Source organism: Mobula birostris, chromosome 9 (genome assembly GCF_030028105.1).
Source record: "Mobula birostris isolate sMobBir1 chromosome 9, sMobBir1.hap1, whole genome shotgun sequence".
In the NCBI taxonomy this organism is placed as follows: domain Eukaryota; kingdom Metazoa; phylum Chordata; class Chondrichthyes; order Myliobatiformes; family Myliobatidae; genus Mobula; species Mobula birostris.
In genome coordinates this window covers 39,481,455-39,507,162 of record NC_092378.1, presented here as the reverse complement: position 1 = coordinate 39,507,162, position 25,708 = coordinate 39,481,455, and the positions used below count along the sequence as shown (strand labels likewise).

The following is a 25,708-nucleotide window of genomic DNA, read 5'->3' as shown; positions in this document are numbered from 1 at the left end:
TCTCTGCCAAGCGTTTCGACCCCAGCCCCGGCAACAGGCGGTACGCAAAGCCGAGAAGTTGGGGCCTTCATCTCCAGGCATTTCAGAAGTTTCTCCAGATGTTCCTCTGTGCTTCTCACGGCTGTCTCCATCAAATCCGGATTGTGCACGGCACCCCTAGTTACACATATCGATATCATTCGGAATGGCCACGTGCGCTGTGTCGCGCCGCCATCTTCTCCTCCCTCCCTATATCAATAAGCGCATGAATTCGGTTAGAGATTGGAAGTTGGGGGAGGCAAGTAGGATGGATGGTTAAAATTAGTGAAATTAACTACATCAGAAAAAACTATTGCACACAAACATTTGAGACAATTAGACATTAAACTTAAATGTTAAAGACTTTTTCAAATCTCGACAGTTTCTGGGTCTGCCTGGAACTCAGTATGTTGAAGGGATAGAACACTTGACTGATAAGTAAGTAAAATCGCCAGAGAATTCTCAGTTGCTTCCGGTCAACAGGTTGGAAGGGATCTGTTATTGTGTCAATGTGAGAGGTTGCTTTGATAACTCTGAGGTGGAGTGTATCATTCCATTTCCATTTTGGACCTCTGACCCATAAGATCAGTACAGTGCTACTGGCACTGTGTTAATTTGCTTTGGATGATATCTGATAGAAGCAGCAGTAAAGGAACAAGGGTTTGCTTGCAGGTACGCCAACCACAAGATCAGTAGCATCAGCACCGGTTTGAGCAGGAGCCAGACAGTCATTATCAGACTTCTCCTCAGAGGACTGCATTTCCGCAGGAGAGAGTAGATGAGGGGAACTGGAAGAATATGCAAGTAAAGGATAATCTTTGGATACCAGGTATCTCGGGCTGCTCTGGGTCTCATATTAGCTGATGCCGGACCTTTGCAGCCTAAATTCTTGGTGGCAACTGGACCTGGTGCCTCTCTTTACCAGTTAAGGCTGATTTATACTTCTGAGTAGTAGCCTACGCCGTAGCCTACACAAATGGCCTATGTCGTTGTGAGTATTTATACTTGTGCGTTAGTGAGTCTGCATCACTCTGCAATTCACCTCCAAAACGCTAGTTGGTGGTGGGGTTTCTGTGCCACTGTGTTGAGATTCTTCGTGTTGAATCTCAACACGAAGATACTCAAACTTCGAACAATGGCAACTGAAACTGAAGGAAGGTGAATTTTCTGTGCTTGTCCGGCCACTGAGAGACATAGATGAGGAAATGTATTTCAAATATTTTTGGATGTCGGCAGGTAGATTTGACGATTTGGTTCATCGGTCTCCAACCATTTATTTCGCATCAGTGTACGCACAGTATACTCAGAGACTGGCAATCACCATTCGAGTTTTAGCTTCAAGTGGAAGTCAACGGGCTGTAGCAGCTAGCTACAAACTGGCGTCAAGCACAGGGTCCTCTATAATTTCAGAGGTCTGTAAAGCTTTATGGAAAACATTGCAGCCAGAGTTCCTTCCCTGCCCTTCAGTCGCCCAATGGGAAGCTATTGCAGCATAGGAAAAAATGCGATGCTACCAAGCGGACCAATCACAGTTGTTGCGGTCTGCGTTGCCACGACGCGTAGTTACATTTTTGGGGAGGTGCGCGTCAGGCTACAGTGTAGGGTACGGCGTAGGGTATGCGGCTACGCCGTACCTACGGCGTTGATTTGACACACAAATATAAATTGGCCTTGAGAGAGAGAAACCACACTGCTGCATTTCTCTGGCAATCTTCCTATTTGACAAAGAGTCATTGACTATATGTATGTCATTGATATAAGATCTTTCAGCAGATGAACACCTGATTCCCAGGTAACTATTATGAGTACCTCCTCTGTTTGGGGGGGAGTTTTAGCATTTGGATAAGTGCATGGAGGAGCGGGGCTTAGAAGGATATGGGCTAAAAGCAGGAAATTAGGATTATTGCCTGAGCACTGTATTCATTGGGCTGAAAAATCTGTATCCACACTGTATTGCTCTATAAAACTAAATGCAACATTTAGTGCCTCAATAAATATGGTTGATTCGAGCTCCATGAAACCTTGTCAGTAAAGCACAGGAGTACAATGTTCATTTGAAATGGCACAGGCATGCTGAAGAAATGTTGCAGCTGCCAGAGTAATATTGAGGGTCTCTTCTGTGCGCGCCATCAGAATCTTCAGAATTCTACAACAGCAATGTCTGGACCTTCAGGAAGAAGAAGAGGGAAGGCAAATGGACACTGTCAGGGAAGATTAAGCAATAGAGGCAATATGATATAGTCAATGCAGCAGCAAAGGCATATTACTACCAGTGATGTCTCATCATTGCAATGTTCAGTCTGGTTCCATCAGTTAACCATTTTGACAAGCAAAAGGTGATTTGCTACACTCTCCCAATAGAAAACAGTTCAAAAATACAAGCATCACATTCACAACTTCCCATCAAAGATTCAAAGTACATTTATTATCAAATAACGTATAAATTATACAACCTTGAGATTTGTTTGCTTACAAGTAGTCATAAAGCAAAAACCCAAAAGAACCCAATTAAAGAAAACAAAATAGAAAGACCAACACCCAATGCGCTAGAGAAGCGGAAAAAAAAATACAAAATCATGCAAACAATTGAAGCGAACAACAGCATTCTGAACCAAATTGAATCCTCAGATCCAAACCCCAGAACAGCCTGGAGGAGGCCCAAAGCCTCGTTTATCAGTTCATCATATTAGAGGGCATGGAGTACAGCAGCCAGCAAAGTATTTGTAGCTTCAGCGCCATGGGGAGAGGACTGACCATCGCGGAGAACAAGCAAAATCAGCTCTTGCCTCAGATCCTGACACCCTGTCTTTTCAGTCCATCTGAGCCAGCGTTGAAGTTGACCAAACATGGAACAGTGAAAGGCTCTGGCACCCTGGAGAGAGGAGTGAACATCGTGGAGAGCAAGCGAAATCGACGCTCGCTCCTGAACTGGACTGGCATTTAAATTGTCTAAACAGCGGATCGCACCTCAAACTAAGACCCCAGCTACTGTGATGTTTTTGGGGCCTAGACCATGCCGCCCAGTGGCTCGTCCGGGCCCAGATTTCTCCGAACAGCCTGAAGCCACTCTCAAGGTCTTCGAATCTGCTCGATGCCCAGAGTGATCCAATCTCGCACCTAGTCCAGTTATACGGACATCAGATGTCTTCTGCCCCAACTTCTCCTCTCTGAATGTCTCACTTCATCTACATCGATTCTGTAACACACCATCTCAGCTCATCCCCCGAACTCACCTCGCCATCGCTCGCCCCCCATCACTGTTTCGGTAGCGCCACCTTAACGAGAAGTAAACCAACTTCCGTCACTCAACAACTAAGTTCCAGGGTCATAATTCTGCTCTAATCTGATTGTTACGTCTGGATTTCTTTGGTGATGATGGTGGGGGTGGCTGGGAGATGGAGTGAAGGAGTGAAGGGAAGAGTAATGGGAGTGTAATGCCCTGGTTAAGATTTCTGCTGCTAAACTGTGAGGTAGCTTATATTAGCAGTTTCCTGTAAAAGCAGTGTACCATGCTGGAAAGCATGTTTTGGCTTTGGCTAAGATAAGGACCCAGGTTGTCCAGCTTAGGAATGTGAGTCAGCCAATCAGGATTGTGGGATGTGAAAGAAGGTTCTAGAGAGCTGTGGCAAAGTATTTTCTGGACAGTAGTCTGGTTTGGGATCTTTTGGTGGGAGCCGTGGTGCAGGACAGAAGGGAAGATGCTGCAGAATGCCATTGGATGGAGAGTCCCATTGCGAGAAGATGATGGTTTGTGCAGATGATGGTTCCAAAGAGGAAGGACAATACTCCTGAGAGAGAGAACCAGTTTGCTTGAGATGGTCTTCGAGGGGAGTTTGAAAATGTGGCGGGTGTTTTCACACAGACCGTGGGTCCAACGCCTGAGTAAGAGAAACACCCCCAAAAACCCATGAGCTCCAATGGTTATGTGCGCATTGGACTAGTTTAACTGTAATGGGCCCTTTTCTTTTCTTTTTTCCTATCAACTGTTTGAAAAAGCTGAAATTGGCACATATACTTTCTTTATAATTTTTATGTGGTGTACGATCTGTTATTTCTGCCAACTGACAGTTGAGTTTGGGGAGTATTTACACAGTATTTGCTCAGATCGAGGTTCTGTTAATCAGAACATCACAGTGTTCCTGTTTGGTTGAACCCCAAATCATACCAACCCTGGATGTATTGATTATGAAAGGTGGCCAGCTCACCACTGAGTCACATGGCTGTAGGCTGAATTAGCTATCGAGCCAAGTTTGCATACGAGCCTGGTGAGAAGGTTACAGGAGTATAAAAAATTGTGTGGATTAAATATTGAGAGAAAGTACTATTGGAAAATACATCATGCTCTCTTTCAAAAGGGCAAAGCAGGTTACTAACTTTGTTAAGCTTTTATAAAGCTAAAGTGGGAAGGAACTGAGGCTCAACAAAAAAACAAGGAGACAGTAAGAAGAATGGGATGCCTACGAGTGTTAGAGAGCCAAGGGGCTGATTTTGCTCCAACGGTTATGTGAAGGACAGTCTTGGTTGCTTTTGTATAGACTCATAAGTCAACAATGCAGCATGCCTGCAAGATGATGTTGGGCTTTTGAGGCCACATTTGGTGATTATTATCACGTGCTTTGCGCAGGATACAGTGAGGCTATCTGAATCTCATCCCATAGCAGATGGAACAGTGTGATGTCTGATGGCCTGAAATGATAGTAACAGCTTGGATGGATGCAATGATATCTGTATGGTACTTTGGTTGATATGTGCAGTTAGGATGTGGTTGATGTTTATAAACATGTACCACTGTAGATTCAGAAGAGCTATACAGCATGGAAACAGTTCTTGAGCGCAATTGTCCATACCAACCAAGGTATCCCATTTGCTTGTGTTTGGACCAAATCCCTCTAAAGCTTTCCTACCCATGTACCTGTCCAAATATCATCAAATTACTGGTATTATACCTGCCTCTTCTACCTCTTATGGCAACTTGTTCCATATATCTACCGCACTGTGTGTGGACAAAGGTTCCACTCCAAATCCCTTTATTCCTTTCCCACCCCACCTTAAACCTATTCCCTCTAGTTGTATTTTATTTCATTTATTTAGAGTTGCAGCACGGTGGCAAGCCTAAACTGCCCAATTATACCCATGTGTCCAATTGACTTATCAACCTGCACGTCTTTGGCATGTGGGAAGAAACCAGAGTGTACACACACAGTTACAGGGAGGAAGTACAAACTCCGAACAGACAGTTGTGCAATTGGCCCTGAATCTCTGGTGTTGCAATAGTGTTATGCTAACCCCTTGGCACTGAAGTTCTCCTCTCCCTTAACTTGGGGAAATGACTGACCAGCTCAAAGATTAAAGAAAATTTATTATCAGAGCACAATGTTACTATAGAATATCTTGAGACTCATTTCCTTGCAGGCATTTACAGGAAAAATATAAAAAAGTAATAGAATATATGAAAAACATACATAAACTGATAATAAATATGCAAAAGAAGTCTAACTGTGCAAATAAAAAAAGTACTGAGAACATTAATTGTAAAGGATCCTTAAAAGTGAGTCTGTAGGTTGTTGAGTCAGTACAGAGTTGTGGTGAGTGAAGTTATCCACACCAGTTCAGGAGCCACATGGTTGTAGAGTAACAACTGTTCCTGAACCCAGTGGTGTGGGTCCTGAGGCTGCTGTACCTCCTGCCTGATGGTAGTAGCAAGAGAAGAGCATTGCCTGGATGGTGGGGGTCTTTGACGATGCTTTCTTGTGGCAGCACTCCTTGTAAATGTGCATAGTGACAAGAAGGGCTTTGCCTGTGATGGAGTAGGCTGTATCCACCTCTTTCTTTCTCTTCGTCCATTTCTGAGCATTGGTGTTTCCATACCAGGCCTTGATGCTGCCCGTTATGATATTCTGCACTGTGTATCTATGGAAGTTTGTAAAAGCTTTAGATGACATGCCAAATCTGCACAAACCTCTAAGAAAATAGAAGCATTCTTTGCTGTCTAACCTTATCTAAACTTAATGGTTTAAATCTCACCTCCTTTAGAAAACAAGTCTCTCAAGTCTGTTCCGCCTGTCAATAAGGTTAGAGCTAAACTAACCGTTGGCCTCAACCAACTTCCCCACAACATTCCCATCATCCTATCCTTGAACTTAGCATATGTAACCTTCCATGGGATGGACAATTTCAAAGACTCATATGCCCTTTAAGGGAAGTTCCTCCTCAATTCGAGCTTCTGACAAAGTCTCCTAGTTTTAGGCATGTCCACCAGAGAGATCATCGTTTCAACAGCTATCCAGCAAAGCCCATCCAGAGTCCTCTACGTTTCACTGGGGCTATTAATATTAAGGTATGCAGCTGATGCCTCAACGACTCACTAATAGAGGTGATGACACTTAAGCCATCTGGTTAGGAGAAATGTTGTCTCATTTCTATATACATTACATGGTTATATATGTTAATTAATGTATGTAGTTAAATGTCAATAGACTTGACTTGATCTGTCTCCCTCCTATATGCTGATTCATCATCACTTTAGATTCGGCCAAAAACAGTAGTGTTGTCAACAAACTTAAATATGACATTGATGTTGCACTTAGAGCCATAGAGGCGTAGAACAGTACAGCACAGAAATAGGCCCTTCAGCCCATCTAGTCTGTGCCAAACTGTTAATCTGCCTGGTCCCATCAATCTGCACCCAACCATAGCCCTCTAAACCTTTACATCCATCCAAATTTCTCTTAAATGTTGAAATTGAACCCACATATACCACATCTACTGGCAGCTCATTTCTTCTGAGTGAAGGAATTCTCTGTCATGTTCCCCTTTAAATTTTCACCTTTCACCCCTAACCCATAACCTCTAGTTCTAGTCTTACCCAAACTCAGTGGAAAAAAGTCTATTTGCATTTATCCTATCCACACCCCTCTTAATTTTACATACCTCTATCAAATCTCCTACACTCCAGGGAATAAAGTTCTAACTATTCAACATTTCTTTATAATTCAGGTCCTTGAGACCCAGTAGCACACTTGTAAGTTTTCTCTGCACTCTTTCAATCTTACTGATATCTTACCTGTTGGTAGATGGCCAAAACTGCACACAATACTCCATGTTAGGCCTCAACATTGTCTTATACAACTTCAAAATGATCTCCCATCTTCTGTATTCAATACTTTGATTTATGAAGGTGAATGTACTGAAAGCTTTCTTTAAGACCCTCTCTACCTGTGATGTCACTTTATTTCCAGATCCCTCTGTTTTACTGGACTCGTCAATCCCCTACTGCTCACCTTGCAAGTCCTACCCTAGCTTGTCCTTCTAAGGTGCAACACCTCACACTTGTCTGCATTAAATTCCACCTGCCATTTTCAGCCCATTTTTTCCAGCTGGCCCACATCCAGCTGCAAGCTTTGATAGTCATCCTCCCTGTCCACTTCACATTTAATTGATCATTGATACAGATGACAAACAACAACAGACCCAGCACTGATCCCACTGGCGCACCACTGGTCACAGGCCTCCAGTCAGAGAGGCAACCACCTACTAACATTCTCTGGCTTCTCCTGTGAAGCCAATGTCTAAATCGAATTCACTACCTTATCTAGAATGCCAGGCAACTGAGACTTTTTGATTAATCTTGTGGAACCTTGTCAAAGGCCTTGCTAAATTCCATGTAGAAAACATTCACTGTCCTCACTGTTACTGTCATCGATTTTCCTGGTAATTTCCTTGAAAAACTCCATAAGATTGGTCAGACACAACCTACCACACACAAAGCCATGTTGACTATCCCTAATCAGTCCCTGTCTATCCAATACTTAAATATACACTCTTAGAATACCTTACAATAACTTAGCTACTCCTGATGTTAAACTCACCAGCCTATTCTCTGAGCTTTTCTTAAACATCTGAACAATAGTTATCCTCCAATTCTCTGGCACCTCACCTGTGGCTCAGGATGATTTTAATATCTCTGCTAGGGTCCCTGCAACCTTTGCACTAACCTCCCACGGGAACGCCTTGTCGGGCCCTGGTGATTTATCCATCTTAATTTTCCTCAAGACAGTAAACACCTCCTGCTCTGTAATCTGTATACAGTCCATAACCTTCGTGCTGCTTTACCTTACTTCTATAGACTCTGCATCCATCTCCAGAGCAAATACAGATGCACAAAAAAATCTATTTAAGAGCTCCCCCATCTTTTTCAGCTCCATGCATAGATGATCAGTCTGATCTTCCAGAGGACCAATTTTATTCCTTGCTACCCTTTTGCTCTATGTACTGATTAAGGAAACCTTCCTGAACACATTTGACAAACTCTATCCCATTCAGCCCTTTTGCAATATGGGAGTCCCAGTCAATATGTGGTAAGTTAAAATCACCTACTATCACAACCTAATGTTTCTTGCAACAGTCTACAATTTCTATATAAATTTGCTTCTCTGAGTCCCACGCGTCGTTAATACAATATAATCCCATTAATGCAGTCGGCCCTTTCTTATTCCTCAATTCTACCGGTATAGCTTCAGTACATAAACTCTCCAGTCTGTTCTGACTGAGCACTGCAGTGACATTTTCCTTCACTAGTAATGCCACTCCTCCCCCTTTAATCACTTCTGCTCTATCACGTCTAACACAATGGAACTCTGGAACACTGAGCTCACACTCCCTGCCCCTCCTGAAACCAAGTTTCACTAATGGCTACAATGTGTGCTGATTTATGCTCTAAGCTTAGCTTATCTGCCTTTGCTACAATTCTCCTTGCATTGAAATATACATACAACTCAGAACATTAGTCCCAACATGCTCAACCTTTAGATTCCCAACTTTCTGTGTAGGCTTAACAAAATTTTTCCGCACACCCACTCCAGTATCTGTTCTGCCGCTTTGGTTCCTACTTCCCCCGGCCCCCCCCCCAAAACTCTAGTTTAAACTCCCCTGTGCAGCACTGGCACTTCCTGCAAGGATTTTAGTTCCCTTTCTGTTCAAGTGCAAACTGTCCCTTCTATTCAGATCCCACCTTCCCTGATTCAAAAGTCTGAAGCCCTCCCTCGTCCTCTGCACCATTGCCATAGCCACATGTTAAACTGTATGATCTACCTATTTCTGGCTTCACTAGCATGTGGCATGGATAGCAATCACAAGCTCATAACCCTGGAGGTCCTATCCATTAACTTAGCATCTAATTCTCTGAACTGCATTCGCTGCTGTCGTTACTGTGTGGTCATGAATCTTTCGGAGGGTAGGCCTCAAAATCCTCGGCCTTGCCTGCTTTTAGCGACCGAGAAGGAGGTCGAATCGTTCGGACAGAGATGGCGCTCATTACTCAGTGTCGGAGAGCTGATCAGAGCTCAAAGTTTTCGGATGACTCAGAGTCGGATTGTGGTCTGTATGGCAGGGAGAGTTTTTCTTCCTTCTCCTGTCTGCATGAGATGTGGGACATTTGAGAAACTTTGGACTTTACTGTGTTCACAGACTTCTTCATCAAGTTATGGTATTGTTACACTGTTTGTAACTATATGTTATAATTATGTGGTTTTGTCAGTTTTTCAGTCTTGGTTTGTCCTGTGTTTTGTGATATCACACCAGAGGAAATAATGTATCACTTCTTAATGCATGCATTACTAAATGACAATAAAAGAGGACTGCGTGTCTTCATAATCATTTACAGGACCTTGTCATCCGTCCTACTCATGTTATTGGTACCAACGTGGAACACAGCCTCGGGCTGCTCACCCTCCCACTTAAGAACGCTGTAGACTCAATCTGAGATGTCCCTGACCCTGGCACCTGGGAGGCAACAAACCATCCAGGAATCTCGTTCTCATCCACAGAACCTCCTTTCTCTTCCCCTAACCAATGAATCCCCTATTACTACAGCTCGCCTCTTCTCTCCCTTTTTATGAGCCACAGAGACAGACTCAATGTCAGAGACATGACCTCTATGGCTTTCCTCTGCTCCGTCAACCACCCTGCCCCCCAATGCATTATACCTGTTGTAGAGGAGAATGGCAACAAAGGTACTGTGCAGTGGCTATTTATCCCCTTTCCCCCTCCTGACGGTCATCCATTTATCTGTGTCCTGCACCCTGGGTGTAACAGCCTCCTTGTACATTCTGTCAATCAGCCTCCCAAATTAGCCACACAAGTATAAAGTGAAATAAGCAGGAGATGGATGCTGTTTTCCTGCGACAATGCTTTGTGTAGATGCGCTCAATGGTGGGCAAGACTTTAGCCATGATGGACTGGGCTGTAACAAGTACACTTTGTAGGATTTTCCGTTCAAGGGCAATGGTGTTTCCATAGCAGGTCGTGATGTGGCCAGAAAATATACTCTCCAATACACATCTATAGAAGTTTGTCGAAGTTTTAGATGTCATGCCGAATCTTCGCAAACTCCTAAGGAAGTAGAGGCGCTGCCGAGCTTTCTTTGTAATTGCACGTACATGCTAGGACAAGTCCTCCGAAATAATAACACCAAGGAGTTTAAAGTTGCTGACCCTCTCCACCAATGAGGACTGGCTCATGGACCTCTGGTTTCCTCCTCCTGAAGTCAATAATCAACTTCTTGGTCTTGCTGATATTGAGCAGGAATTGTTGTGGCACCACTCCGCCAGATATTTGATATTTTCTATATGCTGATTCATAGCCACCTTGGGGTTGTCCTACAACAGTGGTGTTGTCAGCAAACTTGAGTATGGCATTGGGGCTGTGCTTAGCCTCACAATAATAAGTATAAAGCGAGCAGAGCAGTGGACTAAGTACACAGCCTTGTGGTGCACCTGTTTGGTGCAGCTGATGTTGTTACAAATGGCGTCGACCAATTAGGAGATCAAGGATCCAGATGCACCAGGGAATATTGAGACCCAGTCTTGGTGCTTTGTGATGAGTTTTGAGGGGATGATGGTGGTGAATGCTGATCTGTAGTCAATGAAGAACATCCTGATATATGCAACTTTATTGTCCATGTTTTCCAGAGTTGAGTGAAGAGCAATGAAATGGCATTAACCTGTTGTTACGGTGGGCAAATCGGAGTGAGTCTAGATTACTTCTAGGGCAGGAGTTATATGCTTCATCACCAGCCTCTCAAAGCACTTCATCATAGAAGATGTAAGTGCTACTGGATGATGGTCATTGAGGAAGGTTACCATGTTTGAAGCAGATGGGTACCTCAGATTGCCTGAGCAAGAGGTTGAAGCCTTCTGTAAACACTCCAGCCATTTGATTAGTCCAGGTCTTTAGTCCTCGGCCAGGTATGTCACTGGGCCAGATGCTTTCCATTGATTCATTCTCCTGAAGGATGTTATTATGTCAGCCTCAGTGACTGAGATCACAATGTCTTCAGGGGCTGTACTCTACCTAAGCCCCTCATGACTTTGTAAAGATCTGTAAGGTCACCCCTCTGCCCTCTTTTCTCCTGCAAAACCTCTGCAATCTCTCCTTTTACCTCAATCACTCCAGTCTAAGCAATGTTCCTGTGACTTTTTTCTGCAACTTCTCTAACTTAATCACATCTGTTCAAGAGCATGGTAAGCAAAAAATGCACGCAGTATTCCGTTTGTCTCCTCACTAATAATTTGTACAAATGTAAGAAATTGTATCATCTCCTATACTCAATGCCCCAACTGATTACAGGCAACAATATCAAATGACTTGTTCATCATTCTGTCTACCTGTGTCAGGGAACTATGAATTTGTATGCCAATGTCTCGCTGTTCAGTAACACTTCCCAAGGCCCTGTCATTCACTGTGTACGTCCTGGCCTGGTTTAACTTCCTAAAATGCATTATTTTGCACTTGTCTGAATTAAATTCCATTCCTTTACCCACTTTCCCTGTTGATCTTGATCCTTTTGTAACCTTAGATAACCTTATGCATTGTCCACTATTTACAATGGTGTCACTTGCAAATTTACAAATCAGTCTCTTCCAAATCATTAATATTGTGACACTCAGGAGTGGGGGGGGGGGGGTAGAGGGGGGATGTGGTCAACAGCCAGCCCCTGAATTTCTTATTGTTTATTGTTCTTGTGTTTAAATGCTTTTGTGGGATTATGGTGGGACGTTCCAGTTCATTTATTGTTAAAATTTAGCTTGGGTTATACGGTTATTTGCTTGTGTATTTGTGGGTCACCCTAACTGTCACTGGGGTGTGTGATGGTCACCTCCCCTGTCTGTATGAGACTGGTTGAGTTCACTCTCTAGGTCAGGGTGCCCGGTCTGTTTTGTGTTTATCACAATAAAACGGTTGTTGAGTTAACAAGCTTCCTCGTCTGTCATTATGGAGCAAATGCTCACCACAATTTGTACGATGAAAGGTAACAGATCCAGCACCAATTCCAACAGTCAACAGACCTCTAATCCGAAAGGCAACTCTCCACTGCCAGCCCCTACCTCCAACCGTTCTGGCAAATTTTGTATCCACTTTAATACTTAACCCTGGATTACATGTATTCTAAACTTCTGGGCCAGTCTGTCATGTAGGAACTTATCAATTATCTTGTTAAAGTGAACAAATACCGTGTCCATTGCCCTGCCCTCGTCAACCCTCTTTGTCACGGCTTCAAAAATTTTAATCAAATTTGTGAAACATGATTTCCCACAAACAGTGTCATGCTGACTATCCCTGATTGGTCCTTACCTTCCCAGGTGCAAATAATTCCTAACCCTCAGCAGGCTGTAGTTTGTTGGATTGTCCTTACAGCCCTTCTTAAATAAAGGCACAATGTTAGCCATCCTGCAGTCTTCTACAGTTTCACTTGTGGCTAACAAAGATCTCTGTCAGGGCTCCTGCTCCAGGACTGCATACACCTCCATTGGAATGTAGTTATGTTTTGGTGTAGCACTGTTCTATTCCCTGAATTCAGTATGTTCCATTTCCTTCTCACAGTAAATACAGACAGAACACATTCATTTAAAACTTTACCCATCTCCTGTGGCTCCACACTTACAATCTCTTCTTATTCTGGCTTCTTCCCCCTCACTTTCCAATCATGTTGAAGGGTCTCAGCCCAGAAATTGACTGTTTATTTCCCTCCATAGATGCTGCCTGATCTGCTGTGTTCCTTCAGCATCTTGTGGATATTGCTCAACATTTCCAGCATCTACAGATCTCTTGTGTTGATGAATTAGTTTTTCAAATGAAGATTTTTTGAAAGTCGACATAGACTTATTTCTGTAGTTACTCATGCAAATTCTAAGTGACAACAGGGGAAAACACGTAAGATAAGGCTCCAGAAATATCTTTAGCCAATTTTCATCACATAAAACATCTTGAGAGGATTTTCATGTTATATTCTCTCTCTCTCTGCACTTACTTCTACAGCAAAACCACAGAAACCCAAAACACCCATTGTATGCAAGCAGTTTCATACCTAATGTTCATCCTGATTAAGCGATAGTCTGAAAATAGTAAGAGGTTGTCATTTCTGATGAAATTGTTGTGAATTTTCAGCTTAAAATTTCAGTAGAAATACACAATTTCCATAGGTGATTCAGAAATCCAACTAAACCACTTCCAGTGCACCTTTGTGACTTAATGTACACGCTTGTCAGTCAGTTCATTTGACAATATATTTTTAATTCGCACCCTGCATGTGGGCATTGCTGGCAATGTTAATGGATACTGCTAACCTATAATTGTACTGCAGAAGGTGGTCATGGTGTGAATCCTTGAATGGTTGCATTTCTGAGTGGACATGGTACTTTGGAGATTCCGGTAGGTCTGGAGTATCAGCATTTTGAACCCTTTACCTGCATCAAACCTGGATATTTTGTGAGTTACCAGTGTTATGCTTCTACAATTCAAGGCTTCAAAGCTATGTTGAAGAAGAGTCAACACATTGCTGCAAAATCATTTGTAAGTGGGACATATCACTTGCACGAAGGAGCTGTAGTGGAAACAGTGGCTGTAGGGTGGTAGATAGGGTGGTAGATGGGGTGTTAATCAAGCAGGCATTTTTCTTTTCCTCGGTGATGTTGAGCTTCTTGAGTGCTGCTGGAACCATGCTCATCCAGAGCAGACAGAAGGTAGTTCATCACACTCCCTCCTGGTGGGAGAGGCTAGATATGAATTCCTCATACAGGATACTCCAGTGTGCTTCAGTATTTTTATAAAGCTGGGACATTTGAGTTTTTGCCAAATAGTAGTCAACCCATATCCAGCTCCATGACATTGATTGTAAAGGTAACCTCAGTGTTCCCAGGTCATGCAAGGTTGAATATTTTCCATCCTTTGATGCCTAACATGGATTGCTTCATTATGTGAGATACAGTCTAGATGTCCTGCAGTTCTTAATGAATAATCCCACTTCTGACTAAGTGATGGAGAGAAAATACTAGCCAACTGAAAATGGTTTGTTATAGGACACAACCTAATAACCTCCCTTTGCATTGCCCTGGTGCTGAAGTGATTGGCCTCCCACAAACACAAGTACCTTTGTTGCATCAGCTCTCAGTATCCCTTGTGCTTTCCGTTGGACTCAATTTTAAAAAATCGCCTATATGTGAAACTTGCCCAAGAAAGCATGAAACTCGGGTATCATGCCAAGGATCCAACTTCTTTGTCCATGTTTATACCGAGATCATAATGAGGCTTGTAACAAAGTAGTCTTTGCAAACTCCAAACTGAGCACCAATTAGTAGTGATTTACATTTTACGTGGGGAGAATTGCAATAAGTTCTGTTATAGTGAAAATCTCAAGAAAAGGCTCAGATAAGACATCCACTACCCTTGACTTAGTGCAAGGGCAGAGCTCAATCATACTGATCTGGAGAACTTGATACATTTTGTACCTGCCTCGACGTCTTTAAATGAGCCACGGCTGGCTTGTGCAGCATAACTCCATTCAACCTGGATTGGAAAAAAAATTGTTTCCCTATTTTATTGAATATTAATGCTTTATTCTTTAATTTCCCTAACAAGCAAGTTTAAAGCAGTATCACTGATCATTCTGCATACTGAAGAACAGTTAAAGGGGCCTTTATCAGCAGGCTGTCAAAGGTTAGTGAAGAGGTCCAAGCCAGGGCCTCAAGATTCACCAGAAACCTCATATCAGGCTACTTTGCAGGATAGCTGTGGTAGCTTGATATGACCCGCAGGACCACTAAAAGGGTCATGTGGTTATGGGAATAGTGTGAAGTCTGAATACAAGCACAATCCAGCCCATTGTAAGAACTAGTCAATTGCCCATGCTTACAGTGTCTTACCCATTGTGGGTTGACTTGAGCCAAGACAACGGAAGCCACCAGAAAGAGAGATGGAACAATATTTAAAGCTTAGATTAGATTTAGATTACGAGGACACGCAGTCCTCTTTTATTGTCATTTAGTAATGCTCTGTATTTTTCAAGCATTTCAATAATAGGTTTGAAATATAACATACTGCAATGATAGTGGAAGTGTGAAGGGCAGACTAAAATGATTTTGTCTCTGTTTTTCTATTTTTGTAAGATTTTGCCATGTATGTAATGATAGTGTGATACTTCCATCCAATATTTCCTGACTCATAATTTGCTCCTCTGCCATCCTTTCCTTAAGATGTTAGTTCCCATTATTTTGTGTGTTCTGTGCAAAACACTATCCCTATTTACAAATTAACACTTTCTTTGAAAAAAATCATTTTTTGCACAAAGTAGACAACAAAGTAAAAAAATTAATGACAATCTCATTGACAATTGTATGTCTTTCCTCCTATTGACTTGACAGAGTAAGAACACTGCAAATTAGCTTTGCTTCCAAATGACTGGGGCACGCAGTCAGTACCTGATTCAGATTAACCAGGTTTTTCCAGATTGATCGCTGGGCCTGGCACCATTGTAGCTCACATCATTGAGTAATCCCTTGAATCTTCTGAAATCTCCGTCTGACCATCTCCTTGACATAAACAAGTACCTGGAGAAAAAAATGTTTATTATTTACCACATCGAAAAGGGTTGTTGTCTATATGGAGTAAATCATGTTTCTCAATTTGCAGATACCTTTATGCATTTGGGCAGAAGGTTTGGAAGAGGTGGAAGAAGAGATATTTTGTCCTCGTTCAGGTTAGCTTTCTTATTCAATTCTTGGGATGTGGGCATTGGTGGCAAAGCTGATATTTACTGCTTATCGCTAACAACACTGGAAGAGATTATGGTAAGCTGCTGTTCAGTTAAATGCATCTTTTCTTCCAAGGTTGTCTTATGATTTTGCAATTATCTTGGAATTTTTGGAAAAGATGAACATATTAGGTGTTTTTTTTCTATTCTGTTTGATTCATGAGCAACAAAATAATTTCAACACAGTCATGAGCATGTCAGATTCTTCCTGCCCTGTTGACTGTTCCAGTGCCTTTTGTTTCAATTAACTGATAACCCTGCACCAAGGGGAAGAATGAGTTGAAGGAGAGACACTCTGTGCTTCATCTTTTAAGAATGCAAACATGTAGAATCAGGAGTATTAGTCAGACTTCATGTTTCATCCATCATTTGATCATGAGAGATCTTTTACTTCAGTGTCAGTTTCTTATACTTCTCTCATTGATTCTATGTAATACACACAAAATGCTGGAGGAACTCAGCAGGCTAGGCAGCATTTATGGAAAAAAAATAAACTGTTGGCGTTTTGGGCTGAGACCCTTCATCAGGGCAGTTCTGATGAAGGATCTTGGCCCAAAACATCGACTGTTTACTCTTTCCATGGATGCTGCCTGGTCTGCTGAGTTCTTCCAGCATCTTGTGTGTATTACTTTGATTTCCAGCATCTGCAGGTTTTCTCTTGTTTGCCTATTGATTCTATTATGATTATTATTCTACTATGGATCTTTTGAGTATGCCAGCAAGAAAATGAATCCCAGGGTTTATATGATTTCATATATGTACTTCGATAACAAATTTACTTTGACTTTTGGAATCTATCTTGCCATTCTGCATCATGCTAGAAATGAGGATCAGCATGAATTAACGCTAGTACCCGAGGAATAATAATTCACTGTTTCACAATAATGTATGAGGAATACAATATACCATCAGGAGGGAGAGGGAATCGTTTGTGTAAAAGGATGATCTGGATGCAGAAATTCCTAAAACTTTTGTGTGAATGAAAGAACATGTAATACCTACAGTGTTGAAGGTCTTTCCCATAGCATCAATGAATCCCTTTGCATTTCAACTCTGCCAATCAAAGCATTTAACCAAAGGAGATAAACATGCACATTGTAATTATTCAGTATAATACTGCAAATGAGAAAATATTCTTGTATTATTTTTGTGCTGTTTTCTGTTCTTAAGGGAGCTGGTGTCCTTGAGGCTAAATTTGTTTTGCTTATTGTTTCAGGTTAGCCAATACACATTTGCCATGTGCAGCTACAGAGAAAAGAAATCTGAGCCCCAGGAGTTAATGCAGCTGGAAGGATACACAGTGGACTACACAGAGCCACAGCCAGGTATCGCTGTCAGAGGAAAAAAAACAATTGACTAATTTGTGCTTGTGAATAAGAATGTTTCATTGCAATAGAAGGGGGTAGAATCCACTGGAGATTCTGCTTTCTGAAGTGTTTTTCTTGGTGTAAGAGGCATGCGGATCACAGTTGGTCTGTGCTTTTTCTGTGGCAAAGTGCAAATTTGCTACCTTCAGCAGCTTCACACGTTTTGTTTGCTGCTGCTGTTTTTGGATCTGTTCAATTGCGTTCTGTACAACAAAGAAATATAAGTGGTACATTTTGTGATGTTTCTCATCAAAGCTGCATATTGTTTTCAATTGCTAAAGTAGTTGGGAGTGTGAGTTGGAGGTGGCCAGTAGGGAGACAGTTGCTGAGTTATCATTAGTTGGACAGCACTGTCAAAAAGTATAAAAATGTCATAGTAATGACAAATGTTTCTAAAGTGGGGTTAAATCCTTCCGTTAATAAAACATTCTCTGGACTACTGAGTGTTAAATCAGTTTTTTATCTGATTACATTGCCAAGTTTTAGCAGGCCTCTGCTGTTAAATGTAGGGTGAGTAAGGGAATAAAATCAGTCACTTTACCTACTAAGCGAGGAAAAATAATCATAGTTCACTTAAACAATTATGATAAGCTTAAGTAAACCTAAAACTGCTCACAATCAAATTTTTAACACAATGACAAAACAGGTAAAAACTACTCAAGAAATTTCAGCCAACATATTGTGTTGGAGAACAACTTACATTTATAGCCCCAGTATTATAATATTGTAAGGCATGAAAATGCCCGGCGCTGGCCTCAGGTCTGAGTCGACATCATCATCATCATCATTATAATATGGAATACAGAGCAGCCTGTTTGTGCATCACAGGCTTCTACAAGTAGCAAAGTGGCTGAAGAGAAAAGATCTCCTGATCCTCTTCAGAGTAGATGTATTGGATCTCTAAGAGTGAAGATTGGACTTCTCTCACAACATCACCTCAGAAAGACAGCACCTCTGGGAGTGCAGTTCTTCCTCAGCACTACACAGAAGCATCCCCCTGGATTTTCATGTTAAAATTCCCATATTGGGAGTTAATTGCATAATCTTCTAACTGAACAGATAGAGTGTGCTTCATTCTGTGAATGAAAGATTAAGCAGTGGAAAGCTTATTTGCAGTGAATGTGCTGAGGGTGTGCAATGCACTGGACAAATTATCCTTAAATTACTATGTTTTCTTGAATTAAAAAGGATGCAGGAAATGGAAATTAAACAAATCCCAAGTCCAGAAGAATTTGAAGAGTTAACGTTTTAGACAGGAGCTGTATGTACAAAATTAATGCATTGCCTCATTATTGCATTTTACTTACAGGCCTTAATGGTGGTCGGGCATTCTTTAATGCAGTGAAAGAAGGTGACACTGTTGTGTTTGCAAGCGATGATGAGCAGGACCGAGTGTTGTGGGTTCAAGCTATGTACAGAGCTACAGGCCAGTCCTACAAACCCGTCCCTCCGTCACAGATCCAGAAACTGAATGCAAAGGGAGGAAGTGCACAGTTACCAGATGTGCCTATCTCTCAGTTCTGTGAGTATGCCAGAAACCATTTCATTTCAATTCCAATTTTGAACCAGCTTCGTTCACGCTGTTTTCCAATCAAACAATACTTAAGTGTCTGAAGGCAACAGATAGTGAGACTCTATTATCCTTTTCAACTACTGCAATGTGCTGACACTGTTCAAGTTTCTATTTTTTATTCTTTGTGTATATATTTTTTGCTAATGGGAGGAATTTAAGCTTTTGCTAGCTTAGCAGCAACTGTGGATATTCGAATGGGAGGACAGTGAAAGAGGTCTGAACAGATCTTCAATGACGATTTAAAAGATCAGAAACCTTCTTGGAGAAACATACTAAAAGTCTTCTCTTTTAGCCACAATTGTTATTGAAACAATGTTTTTGTACTGTTTGATGGTTCACTGCACATTTCAAGCTATATGTGTTTGCATTCTGAATCGGCGTGCTTATGGTGCTGCAGTAAGTCAGTTTCCTGCACCTCACCATACGTGCATATGTCGGTAGACTTCACTTGATTATCAAATGTAGACAGCAAAGTTTCCTGAGGTGATGCTCAGAGGTGAATAGTAAGTAGCTCAGTAAATACTATGGCATAGAAAATAAAATTTGAAAAATCTAAAACAATACAGGATAAGATGTTAATATCCCTCCTGCCAATAGGTCGTGAGCACTTGTGCAAGACCACTTTGATTTTGGGAGTGGCACAGGGCTGACACACAGGGGTTTTCAAGTGGGCACTCTCCTTTTTCGATCTTCCATCGATTAGCCCACTACATCTCTGGAGGGCCTGACGATGACTTCTGACATCCCAGAGTCACCCACCCCCCACCCCGGTTGTGTCCTCCCACTCTCTTGATGCTATCTTGGAGCCCAGGGGAGGTCTTTTCGCTTGATCCAAAGCCATTGACTGCTTCTTTCCACCGACTCTGATGTGGCTGTGACGGTTTGCAGTACAGTCTGACCGTGGATCCCTAGCTCCTTCAGAAATTTGACGGTGATGTGGCTATAAATCCCCTGCAACCCACTCCCACAAGACTAACTTTGGTTTTCCACCCCATCGCTGAGCCTCAGCTGCTAGAACTGCATAGCATCGTCTCTTGCGCTCCTGTGCTTCTTGAGCTTTTGTCCTCCCATGGGACTGTGAGTTCCACGATGTAGATGATCTGTAAGGATTTGGACCAGACAACCAAATCTGGCCTAAGGTTGGTGATAACAATTTCCAGAGGAAAGATGAGTTGTTTTTTGACATCCACCAATATTATCCAGTCACGGGCTATGTTCATCTGTCTTGATTTTGGCTTAGGAGGGAGAGATTAGTTGGTCTGTTTCCTCCCTCCTGGATGAATGCTGTTGGTGACAAACACTGCTGGCTTTCATGAGGGAAAGGAGTTGGTTGCTATCCTTTGGGTCTCAATTGCATAATACTGCAATTCTGTCCAGAGTTGGCAATTGAAATTTGACTTCACTTGCTTGAAGCACAACTAAAAATTAGTTCTGGATTTTTCCATGTTACTCCAGAATGTCAGGATTTACCCAAAGTAATTTCACTCATGTACACCTCAGTGAGTGACAGGGTGATACACCAGTAAGCTCGCCGAGTTCGGTCTCGGCCTTTGATGCTCTCTGTGTGGAGTTTGAAACTTCTCGTGAATATAGTGGTGCTCTGCTTTCCTCCCACATACAAAGTATGATTTGGTGAGTTAATGGGCTGCTGTAGATTCTTCCAAGTATAGATTATGAATCGAAAAAATGGTCTAATAGGCTTGTGAGCCTCATGATCTTAGGTCAGGTTGACAAACGGAGTAAAAGACATAAGTGTTACATGTCTACAGGGGAATGGGACTGATGGGGTTTCTCTGTTGAGAACTAACGTACACTGTTGGGCAGACTGGTCTCCTTCTGTGAGAAGTCCTTTGATCGTCACCTCAACTCCAGAATCCTACCACCATCAAATCCTACCAAGCCCAGCTCCCCAAACTTCAGTCATCCTGACTTTTCAGTCCATCAATACTCTGATTCCCTGGTCCTACTCTGCCCATTTCCCTCTTCACAGCCATCTGAGTGGCCTGTTCCTCAAGTCAGTAACACCCAAGAGACCTACTAATAGTGGCACTAATCTCCACCGCATCACAGCCCTCCAAATGCTTCCTTGGTCCGAAGGTTTAGTCTTTCTCAAAGAACACCCCTCAGCACAATTCTTACAGCACATTCCTTCTACGCATAACCTCTCCCTCTGTATCCGAATACCTAGCCAAACCACCCTTATAATTTCACTGAGTTGTGATGTAATATGCAAAACTGTAAGATTTCCTCCTCTACTTACTTTTAATAAAGTTGTAAATGTGATTATTAACGTATTGTTGGATCTATTTGTCACATAATGGGTACAGGATGGTGCAAAAAATGCCAAGAATGTGTGATTTACATGCATGTTGATTTTTACTTCTGAAAACACACTGCAATCCATATATTTCACTCAAGTCAATGGGTTAAACAGCAAATTAAAAGACTTGTTGTCATTTGCCCCACCCTGTATGTTAGTCATTGGTGAAGTAACAAGGTTGTATGCAGGAATTTTACATGAAAACCTACTGAAAATTCAAGTGTGCTTATGGTTTTGGTTGTATTCTGCAATCTGTATTAGTTCCTTATCGTTCTGCAACCATTCAGGACAAACGTAAGAAATAGGAGAGAGAGTAGGCCTCCTGACCCATCAAGCTTGCTCCACCATTCAATAAGATCATGGCTGATCTGGCTGTGGACTCAGCTCCCCACATCTGCCGTTAGTTAATCCTTACCCATAATGTTTTAATGTCCCCACTATGCAAAACATCTGTTTAACTCTCTCTGTGGCATGGTAATGTAGTGGTTAGCACAACACTTTACAGTGCCTGCGACCTGGGTTCAATTCCACCTCGTTTGTATGGCGTTTGTATGGCGTTTGTATGTTCTCATCGTAACCGCATGGGATACCTACCGATTGGTAGGTTAATTGGTCATTGTAAATTGTCCCGTGATTAGGCTAGCGTTAAATGCAGGATAGCAGGGCTGCACGGCTCAAAGGGCCGGAAGGATTTATTCTGCAGTGTATCTCAATAAATAAATAATTGAGTTAATTGAGCTAATAGGTCTTCTTGCCAGCTTGAACGGGTGGCCATTCTCCACTGAACTCTCTGATTAACAAGGAGTTTTCATTCACAGAACTGCCACTCACCAGATGCTTTTGTTCATCGCACCATTCTCCATAAACTCCAGAGACTGTCGTGCATGAAAATCGCAGGAAACCAGCACTTTCTGAGATGTTCGAAGTATCCTGTGTGGCAGCAACAATAATTCTATGGTCGAAGTCACTCAGATCACATTTCTTTCCCATTCTGATGTTTGTTCTGAACAACTGAATCTCTTGACCATGTCTGAATAGTTTTTCTGAGTCATAGAACAACACAGCTTAGAAATGGGCCCTTTGGCCCATCTAGTCTGTGCCCAACTCTTAATCTGCCTAGTCCTATCAACCTGCACCTGGACCATAGCCCTCTATACCCTTCCATCCATGTGCCTATTCAAATTTCTCTTAAGTGTTGAAATTGAACCTGCATCCAGCAGTCGCATCGGCATCTTGTTCCATACTGTCACTACCCTCCGAGTAAAGCAATTCCCCCTGATGTTCCCCTTAAATATTTCACCTTTCAATCTTAACCCATGACCTCTAGTTCTGGTCTCACCAAACCTCAGTGGGAAAAGCCTGCTTGCATTTACCTCATCTGTATCGCACGTCATTTTGTATAAGTCTATCAAATCTCCCATTTTTCTTCACTCTAGGGAATAAAGTTCTAACCTATTCAACCTCTCCCTATAACGCAGATCCTCATCCTTTTCTCTGTACTCTTTCAATCTTATTGATACCTTTCCTTTAGGTAGGAGACCAGAAGTACATACAGTAGTCCAAATTAGGCCGCACCTACTTCTCATACAACTTCAACAGAACATCCCAACTCTTCACTCAATGTTTTGATTTATGAAGGCCAACGTGCCAAAAGCTCTGTTTATGACTCTCTCTCTATCTGTGACACAACATTCAATAAATCATGGACCTGTATTCCCAGATCCCTCTGTTCTACCACATTCCTCAGTGCTCTACCACTGATGTGACAGTCCTGCCCTAGTTTATCCTCCCAAAGTGCAGCTCTTCACATTTTTCTACATTGAATTCCATCTACCTTTTTTCAGCCCATTTATTCTAGCTCTGTGTACTGATTCCAGAAACTTTCCTGAACATATTTGATAAGCTTTTTTTACAGCCAATCCTTTTACAGTATGGGAGTCCCAGTAAATGCATGGAAAGTTAAAATCACATACTATCATAACCTAATGTTTCTTGCAACAGTCTGCAATCTCTCTACAAATATGCTCCTCTAACTCCCATGGACTATAAATTGGTCTATAATATAATACTGTTAAGGTGGTCATCCCTTTCCTGTTCCTTCGTTCTATCCACCAAGCCTCACTAGATGAACTTTTCAGTGTGTCCTAATAGAGCACTGCTGTGAAATTTTCCCTAACTCCCTTATCAGCAATACACCCACCCCTACACCCCTTTAATCGCTCCTACTCTATCACATATAAAACAAAGGAACCCTGGAATACTGAGCTGCCAGACTTGCCCCTTCTGCGACCAAGTTTCACTAATGGCTGCAATGTCAGAATTCCACATGCTAGTCCGTGTCCTAAGCTCATTTGCCTTTCCTACAATACTCCTTGCATGGAAACATACATAAATCAGAACACAAAACAATCTGCAGATGCTGGGGTCAAAGCAACACTCACAACATGCTGGAGGAACTTAGCAGGTCGGGCAGCATCCGTGGAAAAGATCGGTCGACGTTTCAGGCCGGAACCCTTCGTCAGGACTGTAGAGGGAAGGGGCAGAGGCCCTATAAAGAAGGTGGGGGGAGAGTGGGAAGGAGAAGGCTCCAGGTGAAATTCTCTCCCCTTTCTCGATCTCTCGGTCTCCAACTCTGGAGACAGACTGTCCACTGACATCTTCTACAAGCCCACTGATTCTCATAACTACCTCAACTGTACCTCTTCCCACCCCGCCACACGCAAAAATGCCATTCCCTATTCCTAGTTCCTCCGTCTCCGCCACATCTGCTCCGAGGATGAGGTTTTCCGTTCCAGGACATCTCAAATGCCCTCTTTCTTTAAGGATCATTGTTTCCCTTCTGCTGTCATCAATGATGCCCTCACCTGCATCTCCTCCATTTCCCGCACTTTGGCTCTCACCCCATCCTCCCGCCACCACAACAGGGACAGAGTTCCCCTTGTCCTCACCTACCACCCCAACAGCCTCCGGATCCAGCACGTTATCCTCCGCAACTTCCGCCACCTTCAACAGGACCCCACCACTAAGCACATCTTTCCCTCTCCACCCCTCTCCGCTTTCCGCAGGGATCGGTCCCTCCGCGACTCCCTGGTCCACACATCCCTCCCCATGGATCTCCCACCTGGCACTTATCCCTGTAAGCGCAAGTGCTACACCTGTCCCTACACCTCCTCTCTTGCCACCATTCAGGGCCCCAAACAGTCCTTCCAGGTGAGACAACACTTCACTTGTGAGTCTGTTGGGGTCATCTATTGCATCCGGTGCTCCTGGTGCGGCCTCCTGTACATCGGTGAAACCCGACGCAGATTGGGGGACCGCTTCGTCAAGCACCTCTGCTCCGTCCGCCACAACAGACAGGATCTCCCAGTAGCCACGCACTTCAACTCTGCTTCCCACTCCCATTCAGATATGTCCATACATGGCCTCCTCTACTGCCATGATGAGGCTAAACTCAGGTTGGAGGAGCAATACCTCATATACCGTCTAGGTAGTCTCCAGCCCCTTGGTATGAACATAGAATTCTCCAACTTCCAGTAATTCCCTCCCCATCCCTTCCCCTATCCCTATGTCACTCTGCCCCCTCCCCCAGCTGCCTATCACTTCCCTCATGGTTCCGCCTCCTTCTACTACCTATTGTGTTTTCCCCTATTCCTTCTTCACCTTTCCTGCCTATCACCTCTCTGCTTCCCCTCCCTCACCCCTTTATCTTTCCCCTTACTGGTTTTTCACCTGGAATCTACCAGCCTTGTCCTTCCCACTCTCTCCCCACCTTCTTTATAGGGCCTCTGCCCCTTCCCTCTACAGTCCTGACGAAGGGTTCTGGCCCGAAACGTCAACCGATCCTTTCCACGGATGCTGCCCGACCTGCTGAGTTCCTCCAGCGTGTCGTGAGTGTTGCATAGTTGTCACACTATGCTCAAACTTCTGATTCCTGACTTTCTTTGTAGGCTTAACATCTTTCGCCACAGCCACTCAGGCCACTCAGCCATTCCACTATTTGCTCTGGTTCCCATCCCCCTGTAACTCTAGTTTAAAGCTCCCCCCCCCCCCCCCCCCCCCGTTTAGCGCAGCAAACCTTCCTGCAAATGTATTGGTCTCCCTTCAGTTCCGGTGCAAACCGTTCCTTCCCTTGTCCCAGCTTCCCTGGAAGAGAGCCCCATGATCCAAAAATCTAAAGCCCTCCCTCCTGGATCATTTCCTCAGACAAGTGTTAAACTGTATGATCTTCCTTTCTCTGCTCTCACTAGTACGTCTGATATCTTTTGTAACTCTAAAATGTAAATTTAATTGCAAGAAAAAGACAGGAGCCCAGGAGAATCAGTCTTAGTTTTGTTTTTACTTTAAAC

General features: G+C 42.9%; 1 protein-coding gene across 6 annotated transcripts in view; it reads left to right on the top strand.

Moving 5' to 3' along the window:
- cadps2 (Ca++-dependent secretion activator 2) overlaps nucleotides 1-25,708 on the top strand; it is a 706,406-nt gene that overhangs the window by 443,999 nt on the left and 236,699 nt on the right. For all 6 annotated transcript variants that reach the window (XM_072267874.1, XM_072267873.1, XM_072267872.1 and 3 more), the window contains exons 9-11: nucleotides 15,982-16,048; nucleotides 17,319-17,427; nucleotides 18,779-18,991. In XM_072267874.1, the coding sequence (XP_072123975.1) occupies nucleotides 15,982-16,048; nucleotides 17,319-17,427; nucleotides 18,779-18,991 (389 nt within the window). The remainder of the gene's footprint in view (nucleotides 1-15,981; nucleotides 16,049-17,318; nucleotides 17,428-18,778; nucleotides 18,992-25,708) is intronic.